General features: G+C 38.4%; 1 protein-coding gene across 1 annotated transcript; it reads left to right on the forward strand.

Moving 5' to 3' along the window:
* Window positions 1-262: 262 nt before the first annotated feature.
* LOC117304940 (peroxisomal membrane protein PEX16-like) lies at window positions 263-11,077 on the forward strand. The gene is made up of 10 exons (XM_033789586.1): window positions 263-419; window positions 2,083-2,118; window positions 2,494-2,573; window positions 2,799-2,932; window positions 3,371-3,606; window positions 4,448-4,600; window positions 5,191-5,263; window positions 6,802-6,921; window positions 8,520-8,584; window positions 10,034-11,077. Exons 1-10 carry the CDS (start codon window positions 263-265, stop codon window positions 10,093-10,095), a joined length of 1,116 nt encoding a protein of 371 aa, XP_033645477.1. The 3' UTR covers window positions 10,096-11,077.
* Window positions 11,078-14,397: the final 3,320 nt, after the last annotated feature.

The raw sequence follows: 14,397 nt of genomic DNA on the forward strand, positions 1-14,397 counted from the left end.
GGACCTGATTTTTAGTAACAGGATGAAAGCACATGCTTTCTAAATTTCAAAATAATAACCGCCCTAAAGCAAGCTGATGTTGTGGTTCAAAATGATCTACGTTGCAGTATGACGGGGTCGAACACTGGTTTCAACGCGTGAGATCGACGACCACGCTTTGTCGGGTCCCCTCCTCGCGCAATGAATGGTGTCACCGAGCAATAACAGTGAAGAGTATCCCGGTACCAGTCTATAGGCGAGTTTTATCAACAACAGAAATAAAATGGAGGCGTGCAACGTGAGTGGATGTCGAGTGTGGGACATAGTTTTAGAGCGATACAAAAAGGCATGGAGATGGTACGAGAACTGGGTTTCCGAAAACCCCGATGTGGTTTCACAAATCGAGAAGATTTTCAGGGTATTTTCGTACCTTTTACCAGGTGAGAAAGGCTTTAAAACGACTCGTTTAACGGTTGATTGAGAACCCATCCCCATCCAGCTAGCCTTTTTGGCCACACAAGTGGGGCTACGGATAACTTTCCGTATGGCGCCACCACCTTTTTCACTCATTTTTGCAAAAAGGGATATCTCATTGAGGTAAATTAGATACTATTTTATTTTATATCGAATGAAAAGCGTGTTGAATTGACACGGAATGACCCTATGGCACCACCACTTTTTCACAATTTTTTTGCAAAAATGGATCTCATTGAGGTAAATTAGAAACTACATGTATATAATTTCTTATCAAATGAAAAAGTGGTGGCGCCATACGGAAACTTTTCCCCAACATTTATAATTAAGTGGCGTTAATAAAACGACTAATTGTGTGCTTAAAGCCATCGGACACTTTCGATAAACAGTATTGTCCAAGGCCCACACTTCATGTATCACAACTAAATAAAACAAAAAAACCCGTGAAAATTTAGGCTCAATCGGTCATTGGAGTTGGGAGAAAATAACGGGAAAACCCACCCTTGTTTCCGCACGTTTCACCGTGTCATGACGTGTGTTTAAAATAAATCTGTAAATCTTGATATCGAGAATTTATATTGTATAATGTTTTCTCAAAAAGTAAAGCTTTTCATGGAATAATATTTCAAGAGAAGTCTTTCACCATTACCTTCCGTATATAGACCATGTAAATTGTTTGTAAATCTGTGATTTTTTTTCTTCTTTTCTGTACCCAAAGTGTATAATGGCTTTAAATCAAAACTATATGAGTGATATATTGTGCTGAATGAAGGGATAACTTTTTCACTCTTTTTTCAAAAAGGGATATCTCATTGAGGTAAATTACATATATACTAGGCCTATAATTTTTCATATCGAATGAAAAAGTGGTGGCGCTATCGGAATCTTTTCTGAATGGAGAAGCAGCCAGAAAAATTTGATTATAGGTGGAAGCGTTTTTCAATGGAATGGTTAAAGTACATGTAAGAACATATTCGGTCAACTTGGGTTGCGAATGAATTTGCTTTGTGACGTCAAATCTAAAAATTTTAAACTATCCTGCAACCATGTTTTCACTATTTGGTCACAATTTAAGGAATATTTAATTTGAGTATTAACTTTGTTTTATTTTGTTTTAAATAATAGGTGGTGGCAGGTTCTCTCCTGCATCCGTCATTTGAAATAATTATTTATAGCATACCATTTTGACTAATTTTGATCTTTGTTTTTAAAGGCAGTGGACACTATTGGTAATTACTCAAAATAATTATTGGCATAAAACCTTTCTTGGTGACGAGTAATGGGGAGAGGTTGATGGTATAAAACATTGTGAGAAACGGCTCCCTCTGAAGTGCCATAGTTTGATTTGGAGACCTCAGATTTAGAACTTGAGGTCTCGAAATCAACCATCTAAATGCACACAACCTCATGTGACAAGGGTGTTTTTTCTTGTTCGCAACTTCGACGATCGATTGAGCTCAAATTTTCACAGGTTCGTTATTTTATGCATATTTTGAGATACACCAACTGTGAAGGCTAGTCTTTGACAATTACCAATAGTGTCCACTGCCTTTAACTTACCTCACTTTTGTCTTGCCAAAATTTAATTTGAGTGTGACATGGCAAAAATCGTATATTAAATTTCAACAGGTGCTGTGAATGTGGATACAGTCGCAGCGGAGTTAGGTAAGATTTCTTAGAAAAAAAGGGGGGGGGGCAGGGGAAATGAAAGATCATATGAACATGTATGTAGCCTGTACAAACAGACCTTGAGATAGTTAAAATTAACTACATGTATTTTGTGCATTATATAAAATAATTAGGAGTAATGAAAGCATCAGCCGTCGATTTCACCAAACTCTTCCTAACTTAGCATTAATCTTAGTACTCAGGCCGAGTCAAATTCGGTATCCCAAGACGTTAGTGCGCATTGAACCCTTCCTAAGTTAGGACGGGTTTCTTGTTCGAACTGGGGATAGGATTAATCCTAGCGTTTCGTGAAATCGTCTGCAGGCCTACTACTACTTTTTACCTAAAATGTTTTAATTTTGGGTTCCACAGTGTTCTCGATATCTAACTTACTGGTTTTGTTCCATGATGGGATTTTGAGGCAAGCAAGAGGTCTCTCCGTACCATGTCTGGTAAGTATACCAGATATTATCAGGGGTCAATTTCATTGCTCTGCTTACCGCTGAATTCTGCGCAAACGATCGCGATTCCCCGCGATCCAGCATTGGGGACCAGCGACTGAAAAGGACCGGTCCCCTGCCCTTTTGTGAGTGCGAGGGATTGTTTAATTCTGGCTGGATATTGTTACTTTTGGCTTCCAAAGTATCAGACGCTAACCATGTGTGATGTCTTTACAGAATATATCTGCACAGAGATTGATGCGTTGGTTGACTGTCATCGACCACACTGAAGTCTTTGTTGAAATGGCTGCGGCTAAGTCATGGGGAGAGGCTGGACGCTGGTTCTTCATTTCCATCATTCAAATCCTCAGGTAGTAGTATTATAAGTTTACACAAGCACGAGTGGAATACGGAAAAACATCGTGCTTTTGCATGGCCGAGTTGGATATGGGACGCAGACGCGCTATATTTTCCGTATTTCCATGAGCGCGCGTGTGATAACGTATTTATCTTCAAGCAAACTTGGCGCGTGACATAAAACACATAATGCAGTTAGTGATATTAGCCGTGCAATACAGGTTTTCACCACTCCATTCTGCAAATCTGATTGGAGGATTAGCGTGTGTTTGAAGATAATGATAATCCCCCACTAGGGAATTTTATCACTTTTTAATATTTTTGCTATTTAACAGAATTATTAAACGGAACTATTAATACACTATTATTTTTGCGGAATAAACAATTTGTTTTTAAAACAGATGATGCAACAGTGCTAATTATCAAAGTTCCCATTTTTTTCTTTCTGACAGATCAATTTTCAGGTGGATTTTACTTTACAAGCATAAATCCGGATTGCAGGCCCAGCCTCCAATAAAACCACTCAACCGTGAAACAGAACTAACCCCTTCTTCATCTTCGCAAGGGATGGAAAGAAACGAATCCGAGACTCCTGGGAGAAATGTTGACAAGGAAACTGAGGCTGGAAATTCAGGGGTGACGTTCAAGGGTGGAAGGTCGGGTCGGGTCGTGAGGTTACTCGATGCCGGTAAGAATTTTTTTACCGCATGAGGGCGCTCTCAATAGTAAATTTGCATCATTTCCGGGGGTAAACGCGATTCGTCCTGCAAAGTTTTAGTAGTTGTTAGTACTGTCACATTTGTTGCACCGTAGTTTTATGTTGCTTTAGAGGTGGATTATAACGGCTCCTTTAATTGTCTTGTTGTCTGTGATGGATGAGATGTCCGTAGTGGAATTGTGTTCTAGTCATTAAGGGCAGTGGACACTATTGGTTATTACTCAAAATAATTATCAGCATAAAACCTCAATCGGTAACGAGTAGTGGGGAGAGGTTGAAAGTATAAAACATTGTGAGAAACGTCTCCCTCTGAAGTGACATAATTTTCGAGAAAGAAGTAATTTTCCGCGAATTTGATTTTGAGACCTTAAGATTTAGAATTTGAGGTCTCGAAATCAAGCATCTGAATGCACACAACTTTGTGTGACAAGGGCGTTTTCTTCTTTCATAGTTATCTCACAACTCTGACGACCAATCAAGCTCAAATTGTCACAGGTTTGTTGTTATATGCTCATGTTGATATACACCAAGCGAGAAGACTAGTCTTTGACAATTACCAATAGTATCCATTGTCTTTAAAGGTCTTGAAGTTCGTGATGGATATGATGTCTGTAGTGGTAACGTGTTTAAGCCTTTTAAAAACTGTTTGGGGTATGAATGACCATATCCCCGGAAATGAAACAATTATGTTTTTGAAGAGATTAATTTCACTTACATGATCCTAACCGGGGAAATTGTTGTCTTTTACTTCCTTGCTTGGAAAGCTTAAAATCAAACTAAAATCTATACCATTATATTTATTTATTTATAGCACCAGATATTCAGAAAAGAACGTGGCGTTTGCCCTCCATTGCGAGCACAAATGGACAAGACAAAACCCCCCAGGAAAATGAAGAGCCCAGTGAACTCCTCGGCATCCCTCTGGCAGGAGAATCTCTGCAGATAGCTAGACCCTTGTTGCACTGTATCCTTAAAATCTCATTCAACAAATAATTTTGAGTCCACTAAAAATAGATTGTGTCTTTTAAAGGGAAGGTACACACTTGGTAATTACTCAAAACAAATAATAACTTAAAATCTGACTTGCTAATGAGCATTGGAGAGCTGTTGATAGTATTAAACATTGTGAGAAACGGCTCCCTCTGAAGTAGCTTAGATTTTGAGAAAGAGGTAATTTCTCACTAAAATAATAAGATACAGTCTTTTATTTCTATCTGAAAGTACACAAGTTCGTCCAACAAGGGTGTTTTTTTCTCTCATCATTTTCTCGCAACTTCGATGACCAATTTATCTCAATTTTTCACAGGCTTGTTATTTTATGGTTATGATGGGATACACCAAGTGAGAAGACTGGTCTTTGACAATTACCAATAGTGTACCTTACCTTTAAGGGGCTTTTGCATTTGTCAAAATGTTCATGAACATACCTGTACAAACATAACCTTCAGACATGTCAGAGCCTTTATTGTGTTGTGGCCGAGCGAACAAGAGCAACGAACTGCATCTCAATACAAAGAACCATTGCATACAAGTCCTTAATGATGCTTACCATAGTAACAAGTCTGTTTGTATGGGGTCAACAGTCATGGAAACCATGGTTACTGTCACTTGCTGCGGATATTGCAAGGTAAGTTTACAGAGAATGGATAATAGTCCGAGATCTTTATAGAGGAAAAACAAAATCAATCAATCAATTAATCAGTGGACATATAGAAAAGTTTGCGGTAACACCATGTAATAACAATCTCTCAATGAGTTGGGGTGGTTCTGAAAGGAACCGTTGGATTAACTCGACGTTTCGATCAGTATGCTCTGATCGTCTTCTGGAGAATGCTGGACTCTGATGATGTATGCTGCTTAAGTACTGGGCGGTGGATCAGCGGTGATGCATGAAGGCGGGAAATAGAGGCGGGAAGTGAACTCGATGATGCGTGGTGAAACCTGTTGTGGAGCCTAGGGTGGTGTGTGGGGGGTGTGTGCTCACTGAACCGTGTCAGTAGGAACAAGCACAGGGGATAGTGAGGGTGTGGGGCCTAGGTGACTGAGGGTATAGATGACCCAAAGCATTCTAATGGTTGGGGCCTAGGGGGTGACCGTGGATATAGAAGATCCATTGGTCGGGAGAAGGGGGAGCCAGATGTCGCTGATGTGGAAGCCGATGTCTTGGGGTACGGTGTCATGCTTGTGGATCTCTATGCCTCTCTGATGCGTCTGGGGTGCCACGCCTGGATTGGAGCGATGATTTCTGCTGCTTCCCAGTTCACTCGGTGGTCAGTGATGTGGGAATGCTTGACGATGGCGGATTTATCGAAGTCCCCCCTCCTTCCGTGTGCTCGGTGTTCCTTAAGTCTAGTGGGAAGGTTACGCCCGGTTTCCCCGACATAAACCTTACCACATTCGCATGGAATGCGATAGACTCCGGCACGGGTGGACATTTATTTTTCATGTCGACAACAACAATTAACAATTAGGCATACAGTAGAAAACTAATAAAAATGAGTATAATAAAGGATGGATGCCAGATAATTTAACAGGAATGTAATACAATGTATACATATTTAAAGATAATAACTACATAAATTAATGTGCGATGTTTAACAGTGAGTAGATCACGCCTTTTAATGTATGTTTGTAATTTTAATGTTTTTTATACTCGCAAACTGAAGTAATTTGGGTAGCACCTTGTAAACCCTTATATAAGGTGCTACACAATTGGGTCGCATAATTCATATTTAAAGTTTGTAAGTACTCAGCGCCTTGAGTACCTTATTGGTAGATACATGCAGTATACAGTATAAGACTTCAATATTATTATTATTATTATTATTATTATTATTATTATTATTATTATTATTATTATTATCATTATTATTATTATTATTATTATTATTATTATTATTATTATTATTATTATTATTATTATTATTATTATTATTATTATTATTATTATTATTATTATTATTATTATTATTATTATTATTATTATTATTATTATTATTATTATTACTACATGTATTAACCTTATTGTATTAAATTGTGTGATTTGAGGCGCCGTATTCTCTTTAATGACATTAACTTAAGTTATATAATGTTTACAGCTCTCAAGTGCCCTTTACCAAGTAAATTTTTTAAAATTAGATTCTGTTTTTGTTTTGATCCAATAAGTTTACAAATGCTGCAATCGTCCAAACATTACAACGAATCAGAAAAGAAAGAGTTGGGCAATCGATCCTTGATGTTGCTGTTGTACCTGCTGAGATCACCATGCTACGACCTCTACACAAGGTCAGTTATTATTAAGTGGGAAACATTCATTACTGTGCTATGACCTCTTCTCAAGGTCAATTATTATCAAGTGGCAAACCTCCATTGTTGTGCTACGACCTCTACACAAGGTCAGTTATTATTAAGTGGGAAACATTCATTACTGTGCTATGACCTCTTCTCAAGGTCAATTATTATCAAGTGGCAAACCTCCATTGTTGTGCTATGACCTCTACACAAGGTCAGTTATTATTAAGTAGGAATCCTCCATTGCTGTGCTATGACCTATACAAAAGGTCAGTTACTAATAAGTGGCAAACTTACATTATTGTGCTACGACCTCTACACAAGGTCGGTTATTATTAAGTGGGAAACATTCATTACTGTGCTATGACCTCTTCTCAAGGTCAATTATTATCAAGTGGCAAACCTCCATTGTTGTGCTATGACCTCTACACAAGGTCAGTTATTATTAAGTAGGAATCCTCCATTGCTGTGCTTTGACCTATACAAAAGGTCAGTTACTAATAAGTGGCAAACTTACATTATTGTGCTACGACCTCTACACAAGGTCAGTTATTATTAAGTGGGAAACATTCATTACTGTGCTATGACCTCTTCTCAAGGTCAATTATTATCAAGTGGCAAACCTCCATTGTTGTGCTTTGACCTCTACACAAGGTCAGTTATTATTAAGTAGGAATCCTCCATTGCTGTGCTATGACCTATACAAGAGGTCAGTTACTAATAAGTGGCAAACTTACATTATTGTGCTACGACCTCTACACAAGGTCAGTTATTATTAAGTGGGAAACATTCATTACTGTGCTATGACCTCTTCTCAAGGTCAATTATTATCAAGTGGCAAACCTCCATTGTTGTGCTATGACCTCTACACAAGGTCAGTTATTATTAAGTAGGAATCCTCCATTGCTGTGCTTTGACCTATACAAAAGGTCAGTTACTAATAAGTGGCAAACTTACATTATTGTGCTACGACCTCTACACAAGGTCAGTTATTATTAAGTGGGAAACATTCATTACTGTGCTATGACCTCTTCTCAAGGTCAGTTATTATTAAGTAGGAATCCTCCATTGCTGTGCTATGACCTATACAAAAGGTCAGTTACTAATAAGTGGCAAACTTACATTATTGTGCTACGACCTCTACACAAGGTCAGTTATTATTAAGTGGGAAACATTCATTACTGTGTTATGACCTCTTCTCAAGGTCAATTATTATCAAGTGGCAAACCTCCATTGTTGTGCTATGACCTCTACACAAGGTCAGTTATTATTAAGTAGGAATCCTCCATTGCTGTGCTATGACCTATACAAAAGGTCAGTTACTAATAAGTGGCAAACTTACATTATTGTGCTATGACCTCTACACAAGGTCAATTATTATCAAGTGGCAAACTTACATTGTTGTGCTATATATGACCTCTACACAAGGTCAGTTGTAATTAAGTAGGAATCCTCAATTTTTGTGGGAACAAGTATCTGCTTTTCTGAGTTGAAGTGGAACACTGTTCCAAAGAAATGGCCCGGCATATGAAAAACAGCGACCACCCCAGGAGTGCCAGCATGATGAATATAGAATGTTGTTATCTTTGCAGATCTCGGTTACTGGGTGCATTGAAAAGCTTATCTGGAACTATTCCTGGAGCTGGACTTATATTGAGTAAGTTTAAAGTGAATTTATCGAAATCACACTCTGCTGATGAGACACACCAGAGCTTGAGTCCGGTGCTCTTAACCACTTGCCCATGACACGTTTTGATTGACAGATAACATGTATGAACATGTACTATGCCACCCTGCAATTTGGTATCATGTAGTAAATGCATCTATACAGTATAGTCAACCCTCCTACTGTCTGACCATTCCATATCGACCACCGCAGTTTTGAATGATGCACTAGGCCAGCTTGCAATATGATATCACGTATTAGCTTAAAATCTGAACAGTATACAGTCAACCCTCCTACTGTCTGACCATTCCGTATCATCCACTGCAGTTTTGAATGGTGCACTATGCCAGCCTGCAATATGATATCACGTATTAGCTTATAATCTGAACAGTGTACAGTCGACCCTCCTACTGTCTGACCATTCCGTATCGACCACAGCAGTTTTGAATGGTGCACTATGCCAGCCTGCAATATGATATCACGTATTAGCTTAAAATCTGAACAGTATACAGTCAACCCTCCTACTGTCTGACCATTCCGTATCGACCACAGCAGTTTTGAATGGTGCACTATGCCAGCCTGCAATATGATATCACGTATTAGCTTAAAATCTGAACAGTATACAGTCAACCCTCCTACTGTCTGACCATTCCGTATCGACCACAGCAGTTTTGAATGGTGCACAATGCCAGCCTGCAATATGATATCACGTATTAGCTTAAAATCTGAACAGTATACAGTCAACCCTCCTACTGTCTGACCAATCCGTATCGACCACAGCAGTTTTGAATGGTGCACAATGCCAGCCTGCAATATGATATCACGTATTAGCTTAAAATCTGAACAGTATACAGTCAACCCTCCTACTGTCTGACCATTCCATATCATCCACTGCAGTTTTGAATGGTGCACAATGCCAGCCTGCAATATGATATCACGTATTAGCTTAAAATCTGAACAGTATACAGTCAACCCTCCTACTGTCTGACCATTCCATATCATCCACTGCAGTTTTGAATGGTGCACTATGCCAGCCTGCAATATGATATCACGTGGTGAATGTATCCACACAGTCATGGCAGTACACAGTTAACCCTCCTACTGTCTGCCTAATCAACAGTAGTTTTGAAAATGCACTCTGCCAGCCTGCAATGACGTTTCTGTTCTACAATAGACCAATCCATTAGGCTCCGCCCACGGCGCACGTGTGAACAAGAACAACTGAGCCTCTCCAATGCCATTCTGCTGCGTCGCTGGCAAAGCATACACGCATGCATGTCGGACCTTATTTTGTCGGACTTTGAGTTGCGCAGTGGGTTGTGATTGGTCAATACGCAATGAGGCGGAGCTTAACGAATCGGTCTATTGTTAGGCCTACTGTCTGCAATGAATTGTTTTTGACTGATAAATATTATTCTTTTCTATGTATTGAATTCACAGAGCCACTGATGGAGTACCTACCGATATGGCAAGGAATTTATTTCTACAACTGGGGCCGTTAAAAAAAGTAAAACAAACTTTGCTCCCCGAAGACCCAACTGTCTAGAGAACTTTTCTACATAGGCTTATTTCATTTGAGCAGTACACAATTTTGTTTGGGTTAACACCATGTGATTTTCTCTAAAATGTCATTCATTTCTTGAATTTAACATCCCAGCAGCCGATTTCACAAAATGCTAGGATTAATCCTAACTCGAGCTAGGAAGAGTAACCCGTCCTAACTTAGGATGGGGTTCAATACGTCCTACGTATCTGGATACGGAACTGACCCAGTCCTTTGTCCTAAATTAATCCTCAGGTTAGGAAGAGTTTGGTGAAATAGACGGCAGGAAAGCTCAAATCATGAAATTTAGAGTTTTGCCACCAAAACTTGACATCCTCTTGATCGAACGAATGTGTCTACATTGTCATTACTTAGGTCATTAAACTTAATGGATGAGCAGTTAATCTGCCCCATGGTTGGCTTGTTCATGATCCAATTAACATATTAAAGTGTACTGTTTGGAAAATGAATAACATGGAGATAACAGGTGTGAGTTGGTAAAGGTATAAAGGATGTGTTATTCTGGCTTTTTCAATGGAGCTTTTCTGTAATGTTTCCCACTGTCAAACACTTTTGATCTCTGGCTGTCCTCCGAGGTCTTATAGGGTTCGATGTGACTTTCTGCCATATAGGCACCAGCAGCCAATTTCATGAAACACTAGGATTAATCCTAACTCGAGTTAGGACGGGTAACCCGTCCTACCTTAGGATGTTCAATGTGTCCTAACATGGATACAGACTTTAACTCGTCCTATTAGTCCTAGGATTAATCCTAAGATAGGATGAGTTTGGTGAGATCGACGGCTGGTCTTACATGTCAGCAACTGAAAAGTGCTGTAGGATTTTCCTTTGCAATTCAGCTTCCAAACTGCAAGCAAGGATTACGAGCCTCCAAATATACATTAAAGGAACATGTTGTTTTTTATAAAATGCATATGGTTGGAAAGATATTTTAAAAGTAGAATACAATGATCCACACAAGTTTGCTTCGAAATTGCTTGGTTTTCCTTTTACTGTGCGAACTAACACGGACGGCCATTTATGGGAGTCAATAATTTGACTCTCATAAATGGCCGACCGTGTTAGTCGACGAGGGAAAAGGAAAACCGTGCAATTTCGAGGCATGTTTGTGTAGATCATTGTATTCTACTTTTACAACATCTTTCCAACCATATGCATTTTATAAAAAACGGTTTCAAACGCTTTTCAAAGACCAACTCGACCGATTCAAGGCAACGTGTTCCTTTAATATAGGATTCAAACCATCCACCAGTTCCGAAAACCAAAGGTATACTTTGCTTTTTAAGGCTGATCAAAAATCAAATATTGACTTGGATACATTGTACCATGTACAAAAGTATTTGGGTGTCAGGAGTAACCAATACAACTGTACATGTATTAAAGGCATTGGACACTATTGGTAATTACTCAAAATAATTATTGGCATAAAACATTTCTTGGTGACGAGTAATGTGGAGAGAAACGGCTCCCTCTGAAGTAACGTAGTTTTCGAGAAAGAAGTAATTTTCCACGAATTTGATTTCGAGACCTCAGATTTAGAACTTGAGGTCTCAAAATCAACCATGTAAACGCACACAACTTCGTGTGACAAGGGTGTTTTTTTCTTTCATTATTATCTCGCAACTTCAATGACCGATTGAGCTCAAATTTTCACAGGTTTGTTATTTTATGCATATGTTGAGATACACCAACTGTGAAGGCTAGTCTTTGACCATTACCAATAGTATCCACTGCCTTTAATAACATAGGATTCCAACTGCCCCTGCTACCGGGCAACCTTGGTAGTCTAGTTGGTAAGACACTGCTCTAGAATTGCAAGGGTCGTGGGTGCGAATCCCACCCGAGTAACATTATGCCTGTGATATTTTTTTCACAGGACTCTGGAAAGTACCGAGTATGCAGTGCTAACACACATTGGTGTATGGGTTAAAACCTAAAATAATACATGTGTTAAGTTTGCAAAACACTTTTGTTTTAAATTGGTGGTGGAAATATTTGTGTATAAACAACAGAGGGAGGGGCTTAAGTGCCTAACCATTAATTTATGCATTTGTCTTTGATTTCTCCACCGTTGATTATGTTGAAAGCTAAACGTTTTTTACTATTCCCTTGTTAGAAAATCATTAATATTATTGCACACTGTAAATGCCTTTTGAGAAGCGTCATACAGGCCTCGTTTTCAATATACATGTAAAAAGTGTCTAACTTTGTAAGGGGAAAAATTACCCAACATCCGCCCCTGTTGAAAGATATCTGTACGAAGTGGACCAGTCTGGTGGACTATTGAGATGACAAGCCAACTGGTCCCCCCCGCTGACAAGTCACTGAGGGTGGGTTCGATTAGCTTCCGCAGGTTGACCCCCGCGTTGCTCATTTTGTGTGGTTCCTTACAAGCCCCCCCGACAATGTTTTATATTATCAACAGCTCTCTATTGCTCGTTACCAAGTAAGTTGTTATGCTGATAATTATTTTGAGTAATTACCAATAGTGTCCAGTGCCTTTAGATGAAGAGTTAAAGGAACACGTTGCCTTGGATCGGTCGAGTTGGTCACTGAAAAGCATTTGTAACCGATTGTTATAAAATGCATATAGGTAGAAAGATATTGTAAAAGTAGAATACAATGATCCATACAAATTTGCCTCGAAATTGCGTGGTTTTCCTTTTACATTGCGAACTAACACGGTCGGCCATTTATGGGAGTCCTCCCATAAATGGCCGACCGTGTTAGTCGACGATGTAAAAGGAAAATCCAACATTTCGAGGCATGTTTGTATGGATCATTGTATTCTACTTTTACAATATCTTTCTACCTATATGCATTTTATAACAATCGGTTACAAATGCTTTTCAGTGACCAACTCGACCGATCCAAGGCAACGTGTTCCTTTAACTGGCAGTGCAGTGTCAGGCACTTGGTGTTTTAAGATTACCCATTCATTTACTTTCTAAAGGTTAGAATTACACAAGACAAAATTATGTGAATATCTATTTAAATAACTGTACATTATTTGTAAATCGCCAATAAATAAAACAAGAACACGAGATTACTTGAAAAGTCTCCAGCACAGTAATTTATTTACAATTGGTTTATATTTACATATCTGATTTAATCAATGTTGAATCAGTTATTAAAATATCAATTAAGGATCATGACCGAGTTCTCTATTAAAAAAGGACTTCACATCCTATGTAAAAAAAGATGAAACTTAAACAAAACACCTGTTAACAAATGCTTTTACAAATTGTCTTTCTGAATTAATAATACACAGTTAACGTTACAAATATTTATGAGTATCAGAAAGTCTTAAGAAACATTTATGGGGAAGGTAAACATGGTAAAGATCAAAAAGGGAAAGAAAAACATTATTTTTATTCAATTCCAAAGCTCGCCAATTATTTAAGTTTATCCCAGTATCAATTCTCCAGGGAGAAAAAACCAACTGTAACTAAACCTTATGCATTTAATGGTTATTTGAGAATTTTCTCCCAACTCCGATGACCGATTGAGCCTAAATTTTCACAGGTTTGTTATTTTATATAATAAGTTGTGATACACGAAGTCTGGGCCTTTGGACAATACTGTTTACCAATGTTGTGCGATTGCTTTAAAGGCACTGGACACTATCGATTATTACCCAAACAAAATTAGCATACTAACTAACTTGGTAAGGAGCAAGGGAGATCAGTTGATAGTACAACACATTGTGAGAAACGGCTCACTCTGAAGTAAATTAGTTTTTGAGAAAGAAGTAATTTGTCACTAAAACATTTGAATTGAATGAGAGACCTCTGCTGAGGTCTCTCATTCAAGGCACCTGAGCGCTCACAACTTGTGCGACAATTTTTTTTTACATCAACGACCGATTGAGTCAAAATCTTCACAGGTTTGTTATTTTATGCGTGTAACGAGAAGACTGGTCTTTGACAATTAACCAAAGGTGTCCAGTGTCTTTAGGTCACTTTACAAAGAGTTGGATAATAACAAAATATAATTTTTTAATCATTTACATTTGAATGTTTGAGATGTCAATTCACTTATCAGAGCTTTTTGTACAAATGCAACAGCCTGGCTAAAAAAACAATGTTAAAACAAAATGCGGAAACATTTCTGTATTTGGCAGCAATATTCTAAAGGATTCATTTGATGTTGGGACTTTATTTCCCTTTTTGAAATATTCTTCTTGAAAAATGGGTTGCTCAAGCAATAAATGTTGAACCTTACAACATGTACAAAGGAA

Source organism: Asterias rubens, chromosome 22 (genome assembly GCF_902459465.1).
Source record: "Asterias rubens chromosome 22, eAstRub1.3, whole genome shotgun sequence".
Taxonomy (NCBI): Eukaryota; Metazoa; Echinodermata; class Asteroidea; order Forcipulatida; family Asteriidae; genus Asterias; species Asterias rubens.

Bases quoted from the DNA above. Each gene is read 5' to 3' on its own strand.
- LOC117304940 (XM_033789586.1), top strand. From the start codon at position 263: ATGGAGGCGTGCAACGTGAGTGGATGTCGAGTGTGGGACATAGTTTTA. The intron at 5,264-6,801 runs GTAAGTTTACAG...TGATCCAATAAG, and splicing joins CTTGCTGCGGATATTGCAAG to TTTACAAATGCTGCAATCGT. The intron at 8,585-10,033 runs GTAAGTTTAAAG...TTGAATTCACAG, and splicing joins TGGAGCTGGACTTATATTGA to AGCCACTGATGGAGTACCTA.